Raw genomic sequence first — 18223 nt, forward strand, 5'->3', positions numbered from 1 at the left:
GTTAGTGTCAACATTAACTGCATATGGAACGAGTGCATATGGTTTTTGTTTCTTAATGAGATGGAAAAAATACTCCTTTAACTATATTAGTCTGATTTATTTACTTTTTTTAGTTTGTTCCTGATTTAAACATGCAGAAATGGTGCTGGTAGATCTTCGACATAGCCGTCAAAGTCCATTCCCGTGAAGAAATGGAAACGATTACCCAGTTAACAGGAAACGCTCTCAGAACTGTGGCTAACATTCTGGAAAGTTCTCTCAAAGTAATGAACAAACATTCTTCCATTTACATTGACAGAATGTTTTTTCAAAGTTATCTGATATTTAATGTTCTAAAACATTAGCGCAAAAACTTCTTTATACTTTATCATTCATGGGACGTTTTTTCCCGGAAACGTTTCAGTTGGACGTTCATCTAATGTTTTTTAAATGTTATACTTGTTACTTTTAAATGTTACGAAATGTTCCCAGAATGTTTTCTTAATGTTGGCGTGACCAAGAAAAACTTTTTTTAAACATTATATATATATATATATATATATGTGTGTGTGTGTATATATATATATTATTATATGTATGTATGTATATATGTACATATGTGTGTGTGTGTGTGTATATATATATATATTATATATATATATATATATATATATTAGTGCTGTCAAATCGATTAATCGCATCTAACATGAACATTTTTGTTTATATAATATATATATGGGAACATTAACAAAATATTCTTAGAACCCATCATTGTTAGCTGGGTATTCACCATTTGAAAAGAAATACTGTTTGTTTCCACCTGTGACATAATTATATATCATGCAGCTCAAATAGTCCTCAGTATCAGACTTTAGAGATGAGATACTCATGAGATATGACTTAAAACTTTTTCACTCAAAATGGGACAATGGTTAAGAGTGGCTAGTCTAAAAACATTTACAGCAAGGACTTACTTTGGGTATGTTTCTCCCTCTATTAGAAAAGGCTAGAAAAAATACTATCACTTATTTTGTCTTCTTATACTTAAAGCATGACAAATATGAGTGAGGACACCCAAAACAACGCACTGACTAACCTGTCAACAACTTCCACAAACATAACCAGCAGGTTGCCTGTGGCGGTGCATTTGTTGGTATAGTAGTTTTTCTTGTCTGCATTTTCAAAGGAAGCGAAAAGGAGTAATATAGAAGGGGGGAACAGTGTCACAGATCAAGCTGATCACATCCTCTGGGTGAAGTTTTCAGGAAAGACTCCCTTTTTCCCAAGATCTTTATGCAGAATCCAGTCAGACTCTTTGACTCCCATCAACCACCCTTCGTCCTGTAAGCGCACAAAGTCAGTTAGGTGATCATAACTAACACCACTGAGATCACGAAATAAACAGCTATACGAACCTGCTCATCTGGACTTTCAAAGTTCACTACCAGCACCACATCTCCTGCCTTCATCTCCAACTCATCCGAGTCATTGGCATTGTAGTCATGCATTGCTTTCACCTATATTCACACAAATACATGTCTTACTTCTTCTGCTTAAAATTCTGATTAAAAATGAAAACATCATTTTGTACTCACTTTGAACAGGAAGGCTTCTGGCATCTCTACACTCTCTGTGCTCTCTGTGGCTGCTGTTGCAGTCTGGAAGCAAAGACTTTATATATTTATAGTTTTCATCACATTATATGAATTATTACCATCAAAACATGAAAGGTGCTCAACTTAGTGCCTGACACGCTTAAGAGTCCCTAATGTACCATTTTATGTCTTTAGGTCAGATGGTGGAGTCTGCAGCTACTCCTTCGGTCCACCAGAGGGAGCCCTCACCTGATTATCAGCATGCACTACTGTTCAAAAGATTGGGGTCGGAAAGATTTTTTTTTGTTTTGTTATATTTTTAGGCTTTCTTTTTATTTAGATAGGACAGTAGAAGGACAGACAGGAAATCATGGGAGACAAGAAAGGGGAATTGGACTGGGAAAGGACCTCGAGCTGGGACTCGAACTCGGGTCACCCAAAGTGTTGGAGCACTTTTCAATGTTTTTGAAAGAGGCTGCATTTATTTAATCAAAAACACTAATATTGTGAAATATTATTACAATTTGAAATAACTGTTCTCCCTTTAAATACACTTTAAAATGTAATTTATCCCTGTAATGTATTCTTCAGAAATCATTCTAATAAGCTCAATTGGTGCTTTTTCTTATTATCATCAATGTTTAAAACAGTCTTGCTGCTTAAAATTTTGGTGTAAACCATGATTTATTTCAGGATTATTTGATGGATAGAAAGTTCAAAAGAACAGCAGTTATCTGAAACATTTTTGCAACATTATAAATGTCTTTACTGTTACTTTTGATCAATTTAATGTATCACTGCTGAATAAAAGATTAAAGAAAAAAATTACTAACTGATTGCGAACCTTTGAACAGTAGTGTATGTTGCCGCAAATTTTGGATCACCTATAGTATTCCTGTTTGTCCTTTAGTCTCTTGCTTTGGGTTTTATTATCAGATTTTGCATCCATATGCTGTGCTTTATTTTATTCACTTACGTCACTTACAGTTTCGGCTACTGCCTCTTCTTTAACAACTGCCTGTTCTTTAACAACTGCCTGTTCTGTAACAACTGCCTGTTCTGTGGCCTGCAAAAAGGAAAGACCAGGAGATAAAGAAGAAGAGGGCCAATATATAGAAGAATGAAAGGTAGAAATACCAAGAGAGAGCCGAGAATTGAAAGAGAGAACAAAAAGATGCAAATTACACAGCTATTCTCATAACATATCAAACCCAGTTGAAGCAGTTACTACTACTACTACTACTACTGCTACTAGCGCTGCTACCAGCATTCTCCCAATTGCCATGCTAAGCATCTTCTTGCTCCCATCCAGTGATGCCAACAGATGCCTCAGTACGGCGCAGCTCAGCTCCTGTCAGCTAGCTCTATGAGATTTGTACCTGAGCCCCATCCTCGTCCCACCCCTCGGCCTTCTGGGTAGAATCAATGTCATTCCCCTGCACAGGCTGAGAGCCTTCATCATCATTCCAGGTGGGGAATGTGGCCGGAGCATGCACAGGTTGGCTACCATCATCATCATCCCAGGTAGCCTGGGTACCATCATCACCCCAGCCAGAGTGCACAGTCTGAGGACCATCATCGTCCCATGTCTGAGGTACCTCGGCTTCCTTCTCTGTGTGCTACATGTGGCAGGGGGGTGGGTAAGTAGGGCAGTGAGGGGAATGGTGGGAAGGGGGGGCATGTGGGAGCCGGGTAAAGCATGACCAGAGTGGAGAAAGAATGAGGAGCCAGAGAGAGTGTAAAACACACATTTCTTCAGCCGAACACACTATGACGTGGGATGTGCAACATTAATATCATGGACAGTTAAAGCAGGACAGACAGACTTAAGAAAGCTTAAGAGTGAAAGGACATTTAATGGAATAGCTGTTTCGCAACTGTTTGACAAAGGCAGATTAATTTCCCTTACCATTAAATATACTAAATGATATGGCTTTCAGAAATAGCTAAATACGTTGCTTAAGAATCTGTCTGAATTAAAAGGAAAGGTTATATATGCCGGTATACACTACAACTTTGAGTAAACAATCAAAAGCACACTCACCTCCCATGGATCCCAATTCTGTCAAAACGCACAGACAGACACACACACACACACACAGATAAAGCAAAATGAATGACTGGACAAAACAGATTTGTCCATTTGACTAAGAGGCATTTACACTTAAGTTCCATTGCAGACATATGCTTGCATAGATACAAAGACATTATAATGCATAAAATAAACTATAAGCCGGTGTTATAGTACTTCAGTCTGGATAAGACCATATTTTTTGGAGCTTTTGGACTTGGTCTGGACTCGGACTTAAAGGCACACTATGCAGTTTCCGTTTTTCTCAAACAGCGACCCCTAGAGTCACTGTGGAGTAGTTGTATTTAACTTTACTGTCGTAAATGCCACTCACGCAGAGCCGTCTCTGCACTCTTCCGACCGCGCGCTCTTCATTTTCTTCGTCGACTCTGCCATGATTCACGTCTGAAATGCGTGCTAGTGTCTTCCATAGAGGCTGCTTCATATGTTGTTGATGTATGTGACGTCATGCTATAAAGCAAGTCATGATTCTCACGAGATTTATCGGGGCGCCACCTCTCAAACTTGCATTGCTGGTTGTGCCAGCTGCGTCCCCCCCCCCACACACACACACTTTGCTATCGGGATGATTCGCCCTACTACGAGTTCGTTTACCATTGAAATGATTGCTAAGCTGTTATATTAAGGTACAAATCTTGCATAGTGTGCCTTTAAATAAGCTGGTCTTTTCTGGACTCGAGTACTATAACACTGATATAAACTAAATCTACAAGCTCAAGTTCTTTTAATTCTGTCAGACCTGTGCGGCTGGGGTGGTGGCGGCCTGAAGTGAGTCCAGATCCATATCCAGCAGATTAGCAGTGGCTGGGGCATCATACTGCAGTGGTGTAAAGGGTGTAATGTATTTGAGTAAATGTAATTAGTTACTGTAATTAAGTAGATTTTTGGCTACTTTGTAGTTTGACTGAATATCAAAGATATTAGAAACTTTTACTCTCTACTTGACTAGGCCTACATTTTTGAATAAGTATATGTACAATGCACTCTTTACTCCAAAACATTTGTTATGAGGGCATTGAAGGTACTGTATCATGTGCGTTTTGCCCTTGTTCACCCAGTCTAGTCAACATGGCTACTTTAAGCAAATGCAAGTACATTAGCAGGTAGTTGTGAAGTGTCCATTTTATTCAACATTATTTTATTTATCAGTTATAATGAAGATACCTTTTGAAGTATTGGTTTACTTATGCCCTTTTTGAGCACTTGTGCCAACCTTGATTTATTGCAATATTGAGGTGTTCAGTTTTATTTTGATTTTAGAAAATAATCATGTGATTGCTCTCCTTACAAATAAACTGTTTCTTGTTTTTCACTGGCATGTCTCTTAGATGCTGAGGACTAGTGCATCTTTGCGTTGTAAAATAACTTTAATTTTATAACCATGGTGGATGAACACTTCCAATTTACCCTGAAGTCTTCAAATGTAGCCAAACCTTAAAGGAGAACTCCAGTCAATTTTAACATTGAGCTATTTTTTTTGTAAATTTGGAGTGCTGTCAGTACAGAGAACAACGACAAAAATCGGTGTTGCCAACACCGTGTTATCCTCTTTTTATCCTCCATGTTAATTCAGCCAGCGCTCATACCTGTATTTACTTCCTGTTTTCGGTCGAAGTCCACAGTAGTCGATTGTCGAGTTCACGCGCGTGATCATAGGTAACTAAGCAACAGTGGAGAACTCGACAATCGACTACTATGGACTTCGACCGAAAACAGGATGTAAATACAGGTATGAGCGCTGGCCGAATTAACTTCACTTTTATTCATATCTTTCACATCTACTGCAGTCAGATTCACCCGTGTTCACTCTGAAGGAATAACTCACATTGGCTGTGCACTTGTAATGACACATCAAGGATGTTAAGAGGCTAAAAGCAGGTTTAAAACTTGCCCCATTGAAGTCAACAGGGTGCACATTTTAAAAAGAGGATAACACGGTGTAGGCAACACCGATATTTGTCGTTGTTCTCTGTACTGACAGCACTCCAAATTTACAAAAAAATGAGCTCAATGTTAAAATTGACCGGAGTTCTCCTTTAAGCAAGCTACAAGCTGGAAACTTTCTAAAAGTACACCTGATAAGTGACCTGCTTTTCTTTATGCCATCAACATTTATTGAATTTAAGTTTAGTAATCCCTGTCATTCCAACTCAAATTCAGCATCCTGCAATTCAAATTCCAACTCATGAATTGACAGCTAGTCTTCACATGATACCATCATAGCAGTATTAGCCTGCGACGAGGATTACAAAAGAAGAAATTACTGCTGACCTGTGTTGGCGAAGTGACGCTGATGTTCGGCGTGGCAGCCTCACCAAATAGATTAATAATGCTCTCCTGCTTCAGATCCTTTGATGGAGTAGCTTTAGGAGGCGGGGGGACAGCTGGCTTTAGCTGGAAACGCACATCAATAAGAAATATGTTTGACCAGTGTCACTGATGCTAACAAAAAGAGAGATGAGAAATCACTGCAATATTGTTTACAGAAGAATAATCGTACACTGCAAATACAAAAGCCATGGTGATTTCTAAATGCATAAAGTACCTTAGATGGAGATTTGGGAATGGCTGGCGGTCCTCCTGGGCTCAAAGTGTGATTGGCATCTTGTGTTCTTTCACTGGAGCTAAAAGTACAGATAGTGATCTAAATACAGTATCATGGCTGTGATGAGCTCCTCTGTGTCATGCTTTCATTTGGCTCAGAACCAGGAACCATCAAGTACCAGGGCCTCACACTACAAGCCCTAGATGACCAGTGTGGCCAAAAGTCTATCTGGGATACTTTCACGCCAGAACTGACATAGTGTAACTACACAGGAAGATCAATTGCAACATTTATTCATGCAGACTGAGACGCAGTTGCTTCCTGTGCAAAATCATTCTGCTCATGCAGTGAACTCAAACGTACTGGGAAGGCATCATCTAAAACACATAGTTGCAAAATGTAAAACTGTTGCTGGAAATGGCTACACTTGAAGGCACGCAAAAAGCTTAAGTAAGACGGAATGCAGAGACACACACACGCACACACAAACCCTCAAACACACAGCACTGTAGGGCTACCGCTGTTACCTCTTCTGGGCTGTTGATGTCCTCACCCCTTGGTTACCTGTTTTTCTGTGAGAGTGGTGTTGTGGTTTGTTCATTAATTTAATTGTGATTGAGTGTAATTATACCAATACTAATTATTGCCATATGCACAATTTAGAGACCGTTTTGATGCAAAATGGACAAAAATGAACCATCAAGTGTAAAAAAATGTGTTTCTCGATGAAACTTCATGTATATTGCATTATATAAATGTTACTGACCTGGACATATCTTGATTTTCTAATTTAACCAGTGTATCATTCAGATTCTGATTGATCTGTTAGAAAAAAAATGAAAAAATGAAAATTAAATATATATATATATATATATATATATATATATATATATATATATATAAAGAGAGAGAGAGAGAGAAATAACTTTCTAAAGAATACTGAAAAAAATTTGTCATGGTTTACACAAAAATACTACGCAGTTTCAACATTGATAATAATAAGAAATGTTTCTTGAGCATCAAATCAGCACATTAGAATGATTTCTGAAGAATTATGTGACACTGAACACTGGAGTAATGATGCTGAAAATTCAGGTTCATCATCACGGGGATAAATTTCATCTTATATATTAAATATATAAAAATGTACAAGTTATATAATAAAACAAGTTATATATAGAACATAACCATAGTGATCTGTCATTTAATGGTGTTGCACTGGATTCCTTACTTTTCCCATTTCTCTGTGAAACTTCTCCTCCAGACCAGCCACACTCTGGAATGTATTCACATAAAAGCCAACACGACTGGAAGAGAGCAGACACAATTTAATCTAAGATGGTATACCCATGGACCATTTACAACCAATCTGGTGCATATTGCACACAAAAATGGCAAGAGCCAATCAGGCTTCTACATAATTTCCGTGAAGCAGGGTGTACAGGTGATACTGTATTTGCCAAAGTGCCAAAGAGGTTCATAGCACTGAATCTGTGCAAAATGTTCAGAATTTAATTTGAGGCACTTACTATTAGAAATTAAACACCATTTTCATTAAAGCAGTGGTATAATGCCCTTTTCACAAGATGTAAAATAAGTCTTTGATGTCCCCAGAGTGTGTATGTGAAGTTTTCACTCAAAATACCCCACAGATATTTTTATATAGCATGTTAAAATTGTCACTTTTTGAGAGTGAGCAAAAACGCAACGTTTTTGTGTCTGTCCCTTTAAATGCAAATGAGCTGCTGCTCCCGGCACAGGGGGCGGAGCTTCAACAGCTTGTGTCCTTTTACCTCACACAGACATGCACTGAAAATTTCAAAAACTTTTAGCCTTTTATGTTCAAACCGAAGTCAGAAAGATGGAGAGACTCAAGAAGTGACAACATTTCTGAATGGTTAGTTGGTGAATTTATGTAGCTTTTGTGTAGTTATCGTCTAGTCATTGATTAGCATATTCTGTCATGATAATCTATAAATTGTGTCCCGGGGGCGGGGTTTATGTAAATTTTAGGGTTAGTGATGTCATTAACCCGGGAGGAATGCCGTGTAGTCCCTACCAGTCGTTTGTTGTAGTCCTTAAAAAGCAATTTCTTTAAAAGAAAATATCTCCCTTTGCTTTGAACTTTGAGCGTTGTAACTTTGCAGATGTTGTTTATGCTCAAACAGCAACATTAAACACTAACTAAAGTTAGAAAAGTGAAATCATATTCAACCACCCCTTTAATTAAAAAACAGACACATATTCCACTTATTGCAATATTTGCACTTTAGTGCAATTATTTGATTTGATTTGAATGTCAGTCTATTATTGGGTTCTCATTGATTTGACATTTATCTGCCAATAAATTTCACATAAAGAAAATGATCTGGGCATCCCAAAAGCATCGTAAGCCTAAGTTAATCGTAGAACCCATTGGTGGCAATTGTTCTACTTAGGCTTACGATGCTTTTGGGAAACGCAGTCCTGATGTAGGTTGTTTTACAGTATTATGTCATACGACAGTTGAAGTGTCCGTAGAAATTTTGTGTGCTCAAAATCTAGCGTCACCAATGTGCAATGTGGACAGTAAATGCCAGTAGTCAAACGTGTGTGACAGAAAAACCAGAGAAGATCTGTGAGAGTAAAACAGTAATAAATCCACACCTGTTCCACAGAGATGGCAGTTCCTCCTGCAAATCTATATTAATTTCTTCAAACACCTTCTGTGCCCTGTCCAGCTCTTCCTCTGCCTATAAAAACATAAAATTACATCAAAGCATGACATGAAGTTCAATAATCTTATTCACCCACAAGGCTTTAGCTGTTGAAATAGATTGACCTGAATACAGCTAAATCAAACATGATGAATTGCCTCGCCTACCCTGTTTGATTTGTCATTTATTCGGCCCGAATGTGCATGGAATTTCATTTTATTTGAACTTTATCTATCCAGGCGAGAAGAAGATTCTTATTTGTGTTGGCCTGGCAAGATGATATAGTCCTCTTGAATGAGGGAGAGATCAAAATACTGGCTAGCTCTTTTCACAGCTCAGAATGTAGTAGCATTAGTTATAGTGTGTCACCTGACTCCTGGAGAGGCTGGTTTGAGCCACGTTATGGGCGGACAGGATCCCCTGAGCCCAACCCGGGGCGGCCCTCTCCAGCAAGGAAGCCGGCTATATACAAAACAAGTGAGAACAATCCAAATTAAATTCCTTGGATTTTTTTTCCTGAAACATTCTTGAAAAACAAAGGACTATACCTTGGTGATCTTAATCCCCTCCTTTCCTTTCTTGCCTTTGTTTACCGCAGCAAAGTTGTGCCGTGCACTGTCAAAGTCCACCAGCTTCCTGTCACGCTTCGCAATACGGGCCTAGAAAGAATTTTACAGATATTAAATGGAAATTCACAGCATGGTATGCTAGCTAAACCACAACATCATCATGGGATCTTAGTACTCTGATGTCAGGAAACTGGCCCAGGTAGGTGTCCATGGATATAAGCGCATGATCCACAAGTTTCTGATGGAAGTCTGTCCAAAGGAGGTCTGAATCCTGTTATACACACAACAACAGACACAAAAGATCAGGACGATACAAAACCATCTTAAATACATTTTGTTGAACACCCCCACATTCACACAGACAAGTACTATCTATAGAGATAACTACAGAGCAGCTGGATCAGTTATAAAACTAGTTAAGCTAAATCTAGTATCACTATTTGTGTGGTTTCTTGCAGTTACTGTGCTGAAAAACTATATTGCATTCACATCTTTATAAACTAGAGACTAAACAATGGAGATGTAGATGGGTCTAAACCTAATTTATAGTGAATTACCTCCAATATCTGTTTCCTTACTCCTAATATTCTTTTCAAAGAAAGCAATCAAATAGAAAGAAATCAAATAAAAATGGTAGACATGCAAGACATTTACAATGGATGCACCTACACTACACAAAATGTTTGGGGTCGGTAACTTTTTTTAAGAGAAATTCAATTTTTTATTCAGCATTAAATTGCATTAAATTGATTCGAACTGACAGTAAAAAGAAAAATTAAAAACAAGTACAACTGTTTATAACATTGATAATAATAAGAAATGTTACTTGAGCAATAAATCAGCATATTAGAATGATTTCTGAAGGATCATGTGACACTGAAGACTGGAGGAATGGCTGCTGAAAATTCCTTTTATTTATTTATTCTATTTACATTTATATTTTATAATATATTCACATAGCACACAGTTATTTTAAATTGTAATAATATTTCCCAATACTACTAATTTAACTGCATTTTTAACCAAAAAATTGCATCCTTAAGGAGCATGAGAGATTTATCAAAAACATTAAACAATCTTAGGCAATGAAATTTTCTGAGAAAAGAAGACACATTCATTTCTGTATTGCAAGCATGGTGAAATGACAGATGGGTGTGATGTTAAAACAATAAAAATGGAAAGACAAAAAGCTGTAGCGGATACCATGTACCATATCTGCCCTCAATGAAAGTGTTAAAGGAATTTAATTTCATTCTCCATCATTAGGTTTACTCTTCACATTAAAGATCTCATGAAATGACCTGGTAAGTGCAATTTTCTGTCTTATTAAATTTCAGGCAGGACATCCATTTTTAAAATAGTCATTAGGCAAAGAGTTGCTACTTGCTATCGACAGTCAATTGAAGATAAATTGGGGAGGGCATTTTCATTTTCATTTTTTGGATTGTGCAGGATGAGTCTTAAATATTTTAGTCCATTTTCCAAGAAATACTACACATTTTAAACTTAAATATCTGATTTTAAAAAATAAACAGAAGAACATGCATTATTCTTTCCGAAGATTTTTTTCTAAATGTATACTTTGCTCACAACAGAGTTCCTGACATGAATGAACTGAATTACTATAAAAGTGTAAAACACATTTTACTAAAAAAGGACTTAAAAGAATAAAACAATAACCTCACAGATGGAGTCCACATCCTTTCTTCCATACCAATCATTCTCATACATGTCATCCAGGCACTCGTACAGACGTCTAGAAGATTCATGCATGGCTGCGGGAAACCATGAGAAAGGGATCAGCAAGGGTAAGAAAACAACATATTCAATTTATGTTCATTTTAAGTGTGTAATTTTATCAATTGGTAATCTCACTTTTTACTGCAGTCAAATAGGCGCGAAGGTCTTTCTGCAGTTTGGTACCTTCCACCTATGTGAGCACATGACACTAAAGTGAGACACAGTCATAGACCAAAGGCAAAATACCAAAGAATCCCCTTATGCTGCATTAGAAGAAAAAAATAATAAATAATTAAGACCACAATTAGAAAAACACTCACCAGCTGTTTGTTAAAATTAATCACACCCTCTTCAAATGCCACATCTTTAGTCTCATCTGCCTTGCCAAGCTTTTGGAGAACCTGAGAGAAGATGATGACCGTTTTCATATATTGTGAAAAACACTTATTGTGTACTGCTTGTTTTTTAAAATATATAATTACGAAACTGTTGTCTTCAGTGTGTAATGACAAAACAGAACCCCTATACAAATATAGCATATTTTCATTGAGTAGAACTACATAGGTTAAACAAAAAAAATCTACATTATCTTGTAAATGTGTCTACAACATAGAACATGGTTGTCTCCTACAATAGGCTTACATGCATCCGAGAAAGAAAAAAAACACTTACATTTTCTCATAATATAGGATATAGCACACGTACGTCTGAAAGATGTCTGTTAAAGATCAATTTAGCATCACCGTTTTTCTCACAGTGTCTGAAATGGTTCGATAAAGGATCCGGTCTCTCTAATTCCCTCCTTTCCGAGAGCCTACTCTGCTCTGATTGGACAGATGAAGTACTTTTACCACGTACTTTATTTAATAAATGCTGATAAATACATTGTCAGTGTCATATCTATTGCTCAAAAATGGTGGCTGACTGGAATTTTTGTTTATCAGCCAAATTTGCACGAATCTCTCATTTCCTTGTCTCTAAGAAGAAAGCCTTATTCAGTAACGGCTGGTGCGAAGAACCCAAACATCATTCTATAGGATAGACCTATAACTAATCAATAGCAAGAGAAGCCAGATGGCCTCTTAACCCATTTAATCCCACTGTTAACATTTATAACCACAATTTAAGTTTTTTTTTTTGTTTGTTTTTGAGTTTGAATAGTCTTAAAAATATGTTGGAGTATTTTACACAGATTTGTTAAATGTCAGGACGCAGGTATCAAAGTGATGAAGGACTATGGGCAGCATTGCGTGATGCAGCTGCTCATTTAAAAGTCTGACTCATTTCCGCGAATCGGTTCTTTCGAACAAGTCGTTCGAAGAACCGTTAAAAAAACGTAATTGCGTCATCACATGGCCCCTGTGTCATCCCAGCGTAAAATGTTCTAAAACATTTCAATAAAGCCATATGTACGCACATATCGGTGTTTATTACGTTTCAATTAAGTTGTATTAATAAAGGTTTTTATTGTAATTAATCTGTTCAGTTTGTAGAAGCCATGATTCAGCTAATGAAAACTAAGGCATTCAATCCTAAACATACCAAAATACTAACATTCACCTATATCATATAGTTCTCGGCTCGTTAAAAATCTGACATGTTTGAAAGTGACAGTTCCCGGTGTGCTGATGACTCGAGATCCGCTTCATCCACTTCGTGCACGAATCGTTCGGACTTGTTTTGTGAACCGATTCACTGAAGAGATTCTATTCAAAGAACGATTCGTGCACGAATCGGACATCGCCGCCGCGCTCATCTATTGGACGAAAACAGCTATGCAATGGTTCAGAGGCAATAAATGCGTTGATTTGAGCTTAAAACACACATAGAGATGATCTTGGTATTCAAGCGAATGCACAAATCCAGTGTACAGTGTAACAGGCGCAGTTTTCTATATGTTTCCATAGCAGCCCCACTGCAATGACATAAACAGCGAGCTTGCGTCTTCAATACTGTAAAATCCATAAATGTTTTAAAATATTAGCAAATATATACCAGGCAAATGCGTACTTTAGTAGGCTTTTTGCTAGTAATGAGCCTCGACTCAACACATTGCACGTTTAATACATCACGTTAGAGGACGAAGCACTGACGGCCTTAAATGTTTCATGGTGCTGAAAAAGGTAGGCTATAAAACACTGAGATCAGCGTTGAGAGAGGTGATGTATTTAAATATGTATCTGATGATTAAAATGTCTTACCTTTTCCTGAGCCCTGGTAATTTTTTTCTGTACATTGCTTGCTATTTTCCCTGCGGTGACCACTTTCCCCATCGGTAATTCAGCCATTTTTTATCCGGATTGGGTTGTTTGCAAGTAACGCGTCAAATGAGCATTTGTTACGATATCTAATTCTATAGAGTATTATTTCCTTAAATGCAGATGCATTAAATTCTAGGCCTTATAATAACACTCGCCCCTGGAATAGAATGAACCTGCACAAGCGCACACGATATACAGATGCTCATTGACCAATGACAATAGCGCAGTCTTAAAGGGACAGTAAACCATTTTTTTTTTTATGTCACACACTAACGAGGCTGTAACACAATATTTTAGGGTTGTTGTTCCTGCTTGCAATGGTTTTACTGTGAAAATATATAACCGAAATATTAATACTTGAGGCCAGGTCTTTGTCACAAGTTTCTTTCTGAAGAAAGTTGTATTGACCACCTTAATTACTGAAAATTTATAGGTTACTACTTTAAGCTATGCTATAAACAATCATAAAAACTGCTTCAGTAGTCTATTTCAATCAGTTGCATGTGCTTTAAATACATTAAAAAGGAAGGAAAAAAGGAAAATAAGTGTTTGTGGTTGTACATGGGTCAGCCTCATTTGTGGATTGGCATGAACAGAACTCCATAAATTCCAAAGTTTCTCCACAAAATCTCCATTGCATTTCAGCAGATTTAGTCTGATTTATTTGTGGTTCTTGGGGGTTCATGGATCAAAGATTTATTGGAGCACCATAATTAGGCAGTCCAGGGAATTTGTAGTTTGTGGCGAGACCTCAAAAGTACAGCCTCTAAGTGATAACTGCTGTTTCAAAACCCAATAGTGATCGGTTGCATGCACAACAATGGCAACAAAAGACAAATATTCCAGCTCACTCAGTCAACAATCTAAATTAAACATATGAATATCTGAGTTTTTCAGTCATTCATGTACATTTTCTCATGCATTTCTTTTGTTAATGGTAATTATTCTCTTTAAAACACATTTACAGTATAAACAATATCAATATATGTATGGTCTAATCTAAATTAAATGTACAAATGTGCAAATAAACAAAATCAAGCATGATGAAGCATGTCATAAAGTGCCATTAAAAAATGTATTCTAATATAAATTGTCACATCTAAAGGGATAGTTCACCCAAAAATGAAAAATTTGTCATTTTCTCATCCTCATGTCGTTCCAAACCTGTATGAGTTTCTTTCTTCTGCTGAACACAAAAGAAGTATTTTAAAGAATGTTGGTAACCAGACAGTTGACGGTAGTCTTTGACTTCCATAGTAGGAAAAAAATATATACTATGGAAGTCAAAGGACCGTCAACTGTCTAGTTACCAACATTCTTTAAAATATCTTCTTTTGTGTTCAGCAGAAGAAAGAAACTCATACAGGTTTGAAACAATATCTTTAACCTACTTCCCATAGAAGTTTCAATGTAGCACCAACAGAGGGGGCACGTGTATCTGTACAGAGATATTTATTCATCTATGATGACGTTTTGAAGTGGTATTTCAACACCAAATTGGTTAGCCTAAATTGTGAGAATGACATTGAAACAACTGAGCACTTTTTTATTTATTTTTTACTGTATCTATTTAAAGCTGTTCTGGTCTCAGTTGTACAGCAAAATGTCCTGCATCAACGTCCATGTAACCAAGTAAACCCTTTAGCTATAAACAAGTTAAATTTGGTGTGCTCAAGAAAGATTGTACACAACACTATCTGGTTAACAACCTTTTAGGACTTGCTAAAATCTTCATTCATAAATGTAGGTATTTGGAACCTTTTTTCAATGAATTGGCTGCCCTAGCTTTCTATGCCCCTTGTACAGATTTGTTAATGTGTACTATTACTTTATTTTATGTTTAATTATTTTATTATCATGAATATTATTTTTAAAGTAATTATTTATTTAGCTATTATTGTCTTTACATTTAGATTTTCAAATTCAACCACTGTCGCATGTAGACTGTTATTTGTTAATATTGTTGCCTTGATGCCTGTTTTGTTGGTAAATTTGTCTGATTTCAATTTTAAAAAATTGTGTACCTCGTTTAAAAGGGACGCTTTAGCGACTGTTTAAAAGACCATTTTGGGTCTTTTAAACCGTCACCGTTACGTCCCTGCAGTTGCGCGAGCATTGGTGTATTGAGGTGGCAGGAAAACAGGATTGAAAACGGGCGAAATTTCTCGAGCCTTTGAAAGTCAGAATGCTCTTGTGCTGATGCAGCTGATACGCAGGAGGGCAGTAGTGCTGCAATGTCTCGTAGTTCAGCCTGTTGAAACCCCGATTCTGAAACCCGGAACTGTGTACTATTATAGCCTTGCACCAACAACAGATGAACAGAAACAGTATTTGTATATAAACTAAGGTTTCTTTACATCTCATTAATGACCATTGGTCTATGCCTATTTAGACGAGCCTAAAAACATTCGATGTTCCTGAAGCGTGTCCTGTTTCAGCACTAGACAGCGCCAGGGGGAACCGAGAGTCAAAACTTTACTGTGGCACATATTTCCTAAAACAAATAAGAAAAGTACTATCTTATATTCTTGTTATAATAAAACACATAAAATCAGAAAAGCAATAGTCACAACTTTATTCTTTCCATGTGGTATAAAGTTCCGTTCAATAAAGTGCCGCTGTCACATTTTGGTAACGTTGATACTCCGCTCTGCTTTTTAAAATTTATTATGTATGTTTTATTATTATTATTGCAACGTCCTCTACGTGTTTACAACTTTGCATCAAAGTAGAAAAGCCAGAAATGCAGCATCGACCTGCGGACCACATTCATCAAGCAAGGTAATAATAACATAGCCTATTGTTATATTCTTGGTATTAAAAATATCCACTGTAATTTAAAAACCCAGTGTAATCCAGTAAAATGGAATACAAGGTTATAATTCATTAATACCTTAAGCCTGTAAAGTCTGAAATAATAGTCAGAAATGTAAAAACAAAATGTGGGAAAAAAAATCTAGAGAGAGAGAGATTGCATTTGTGCTTTTATGTTTTGTAAATGGAGCAGTTTGTTGAACCCTTATAATTAGATTTAAAAAAAAATCCAAAAAGAGAGAGAGTTTGTCTAATATATGTGCTTTATGGTTTGTGAAGATAAGGGTTTTTGTTTGTTTGTTTGTTTGCTTGGCTTATTTACTACAATATGTGAGAATATGGAGGAGGAAAAGAAAAAGATACTTGAGGAGGAAAAAACACCTCAGTTTTATTCAGAGTAGAAATGTGGAACTTGGTGCAGTTGCTGATAATTATACGGACAAAAAGTATGATGAAATTCTGATACCTTGTAAATCAATGAAAACAGCAGCAGACTTAGATAAAATGTATATAAATATCAGTTGTCACTCTATATCTCCCAGTAATATGTCTTATATGATGACATTTAAATGCTTAGTTTTATGATCAAAGCTCTGGAGTTTTCATTGCTAGGCGCAAAACATATAATGCAGTGCAATACAATTATGTTTGAGAGATGTGCCAATACATGTTCCTCAATGTATTTCATTTGATACTCACAATTTAACATGATTTTTTTTCTGAAAAATTATGTAGGCCTATTAGGGGTGTAACGGTACGTGTATTCGTAACGGACCGTTTCGGTACAGGGCTTTCGGTTCGGTGCACGTGTGTACCGAATGACCGAATGCAATATTTTGTGTGCGGAACATGTGTACATTTTCGTGTTTCCACACGAACATATTAAGTGGCGGAAGTCTCCGCGTTCAGCGCAAATCCCGCCCTGCAGCTGATGCTAAAGTTTTACCCATCGTCACTGTAACCTAAACCAATGAAATCGACTGCAGGGCGAAAAAAAGCTTTTCCGCTCCGTGTGCGCCGCTGCACTCTCCGTTCCGTGTGTGTGTGTGTGTGTGTGTGTGTGTGTGTGCGCGCGCGCGCGCTGCGCTCTCTGCTCAATGTTCAATGTAATCATAGTTATTTATTTATATTTTTCATTAAATTTATTATGTGATATTGGTTTGAGACTGAGACTATTTTATTTAGTGGAGAACTTTGCAGCAGTATTTTATTTCTTATTCTTTTTTTAATTTTTTTTATATTTTATTATATTTTATTAAAAAGTGTTTAAAAAAGTGTAAACAAATTGTTAAAAAAAGTTTATAGTAATAAACAACCTGCAGTTTAATGTTTGCATTTCTTTCCCTTACTGTACCGAAAATAAACCGAACCGTGACTTTAAAACCGAGGTACGTACCGAACCGTGATTTTTGCGTACCGTTACACCCCTAAGGCCTATGGTTAATCAAGTTGCTTCAGTCTAGTAAATTGTCGTCTTGAAATATTTAGGCTACTAACAATATGTTATTCTTACGTTTACTTTATAAAGAGATTTTACAGCAAAAATACAAGTATTAGTCTAATAGGTGCTAAATAGGAAAAGGATGTAGGGCCTACCGCCTGCAGTTAATTTTGATATTCTGGGTCTAACTGGCCAGAATTTTGAGATCGCAATAGACGTGAAGGACTATGCATTATGAGCTCGCTCAAGTATGGGGAGCTAAACAATTTAGTTATTTGTAAGTAACTAGAAAGATTTTAAATGTAGGCTATAGCCTACAGTGTTTAATATGGAGCGCAGTGTTGACAGAACCGGGCTACTTATGGTCATACTTACTGGTTCTAGTAAACACTCTAGCTGCTGCGTTTTTAGTCTCGCCGTAGCCAGACCTGACGGCAGAAGGTCTGGACTCAATCGCAGCTTTTCTTGGCCAAGGACCGCCCAAGAGGACG

General features: G+C 36.9%; 1 protein-coding gene across 5 annotated transcripts; it reads right to left on the reverse strand.

Annotated features, from left to right (window-relative positions):
- Nucleotides 1-636: 636 nt before the first annotated feature.
- Nucleotides 637-13679, reverse strand: bin1a (bridging integrator 1a). Of its 5 annotated transcripts, none has more exons than XM_084121388.1 (20): nucleotides 13418-13679; nucleotides 11537-11617; nucleotides 11352-11406; nucleotides 11157-11251; nucleotides 9652-9747; nucleotides 9456-9566; nucleotides 9277-9369; nucleotides 8858-8943; nucleotides 7443-7518; nucleotides 6978-7033; nucleotides 6739-6783; nucleotides 6212-6290; nucleotides 5938-6060; nucleotides 4406-4483; nucleotides 3619-3636; nucleotides 2954-3193; nucleotides 2560-2640; nucleotides 1575-1637; nucleotides 1395-1496; nucleotides 637-1320 (listed from the first exon to the last, which is right to left on the reverse strand). In XM_084121388.1, the coding sequence occupies exons 1-20, from the start codon at nucleotides 13502-13504 to the stop codon at nucleotides 1219-1221; spliced, it is 1767 nt and encodes a 588-aa protein (XP_083977514.1). In that variant the 5' UTR covers nucleotides 13505-13679; the 3' UTR covers nucleotides 637-1218. The 5 variants fall into 5 exon arrangements, with proteins under 5 accessions (XP_083977514.1, XP_083977513.1, XP_083977515.1 ...); XM_084121387.1 differs by having other exon boundaries at nucleotides 2551-2640; XM_084121389.1 differs by lacking the exon at nucleotides 6739-6783 and having other exon boundaries at nucleotides 2551-2640.
- Between the last annotated feature and the right edge of the window lie 4544 nt (nucleotides 13680-18223).

The sequence above is a fragment of the Abramis brama genome, assembly GCF_963993115.1.
Source record: "Abramis brama genome assembly, chromosome: 8".
NCBI lineage: Eukaryota > Metazoa > Chordata > Actinopteri > Cypriniformes > Leuciscidae > Abramis > Abramis brama.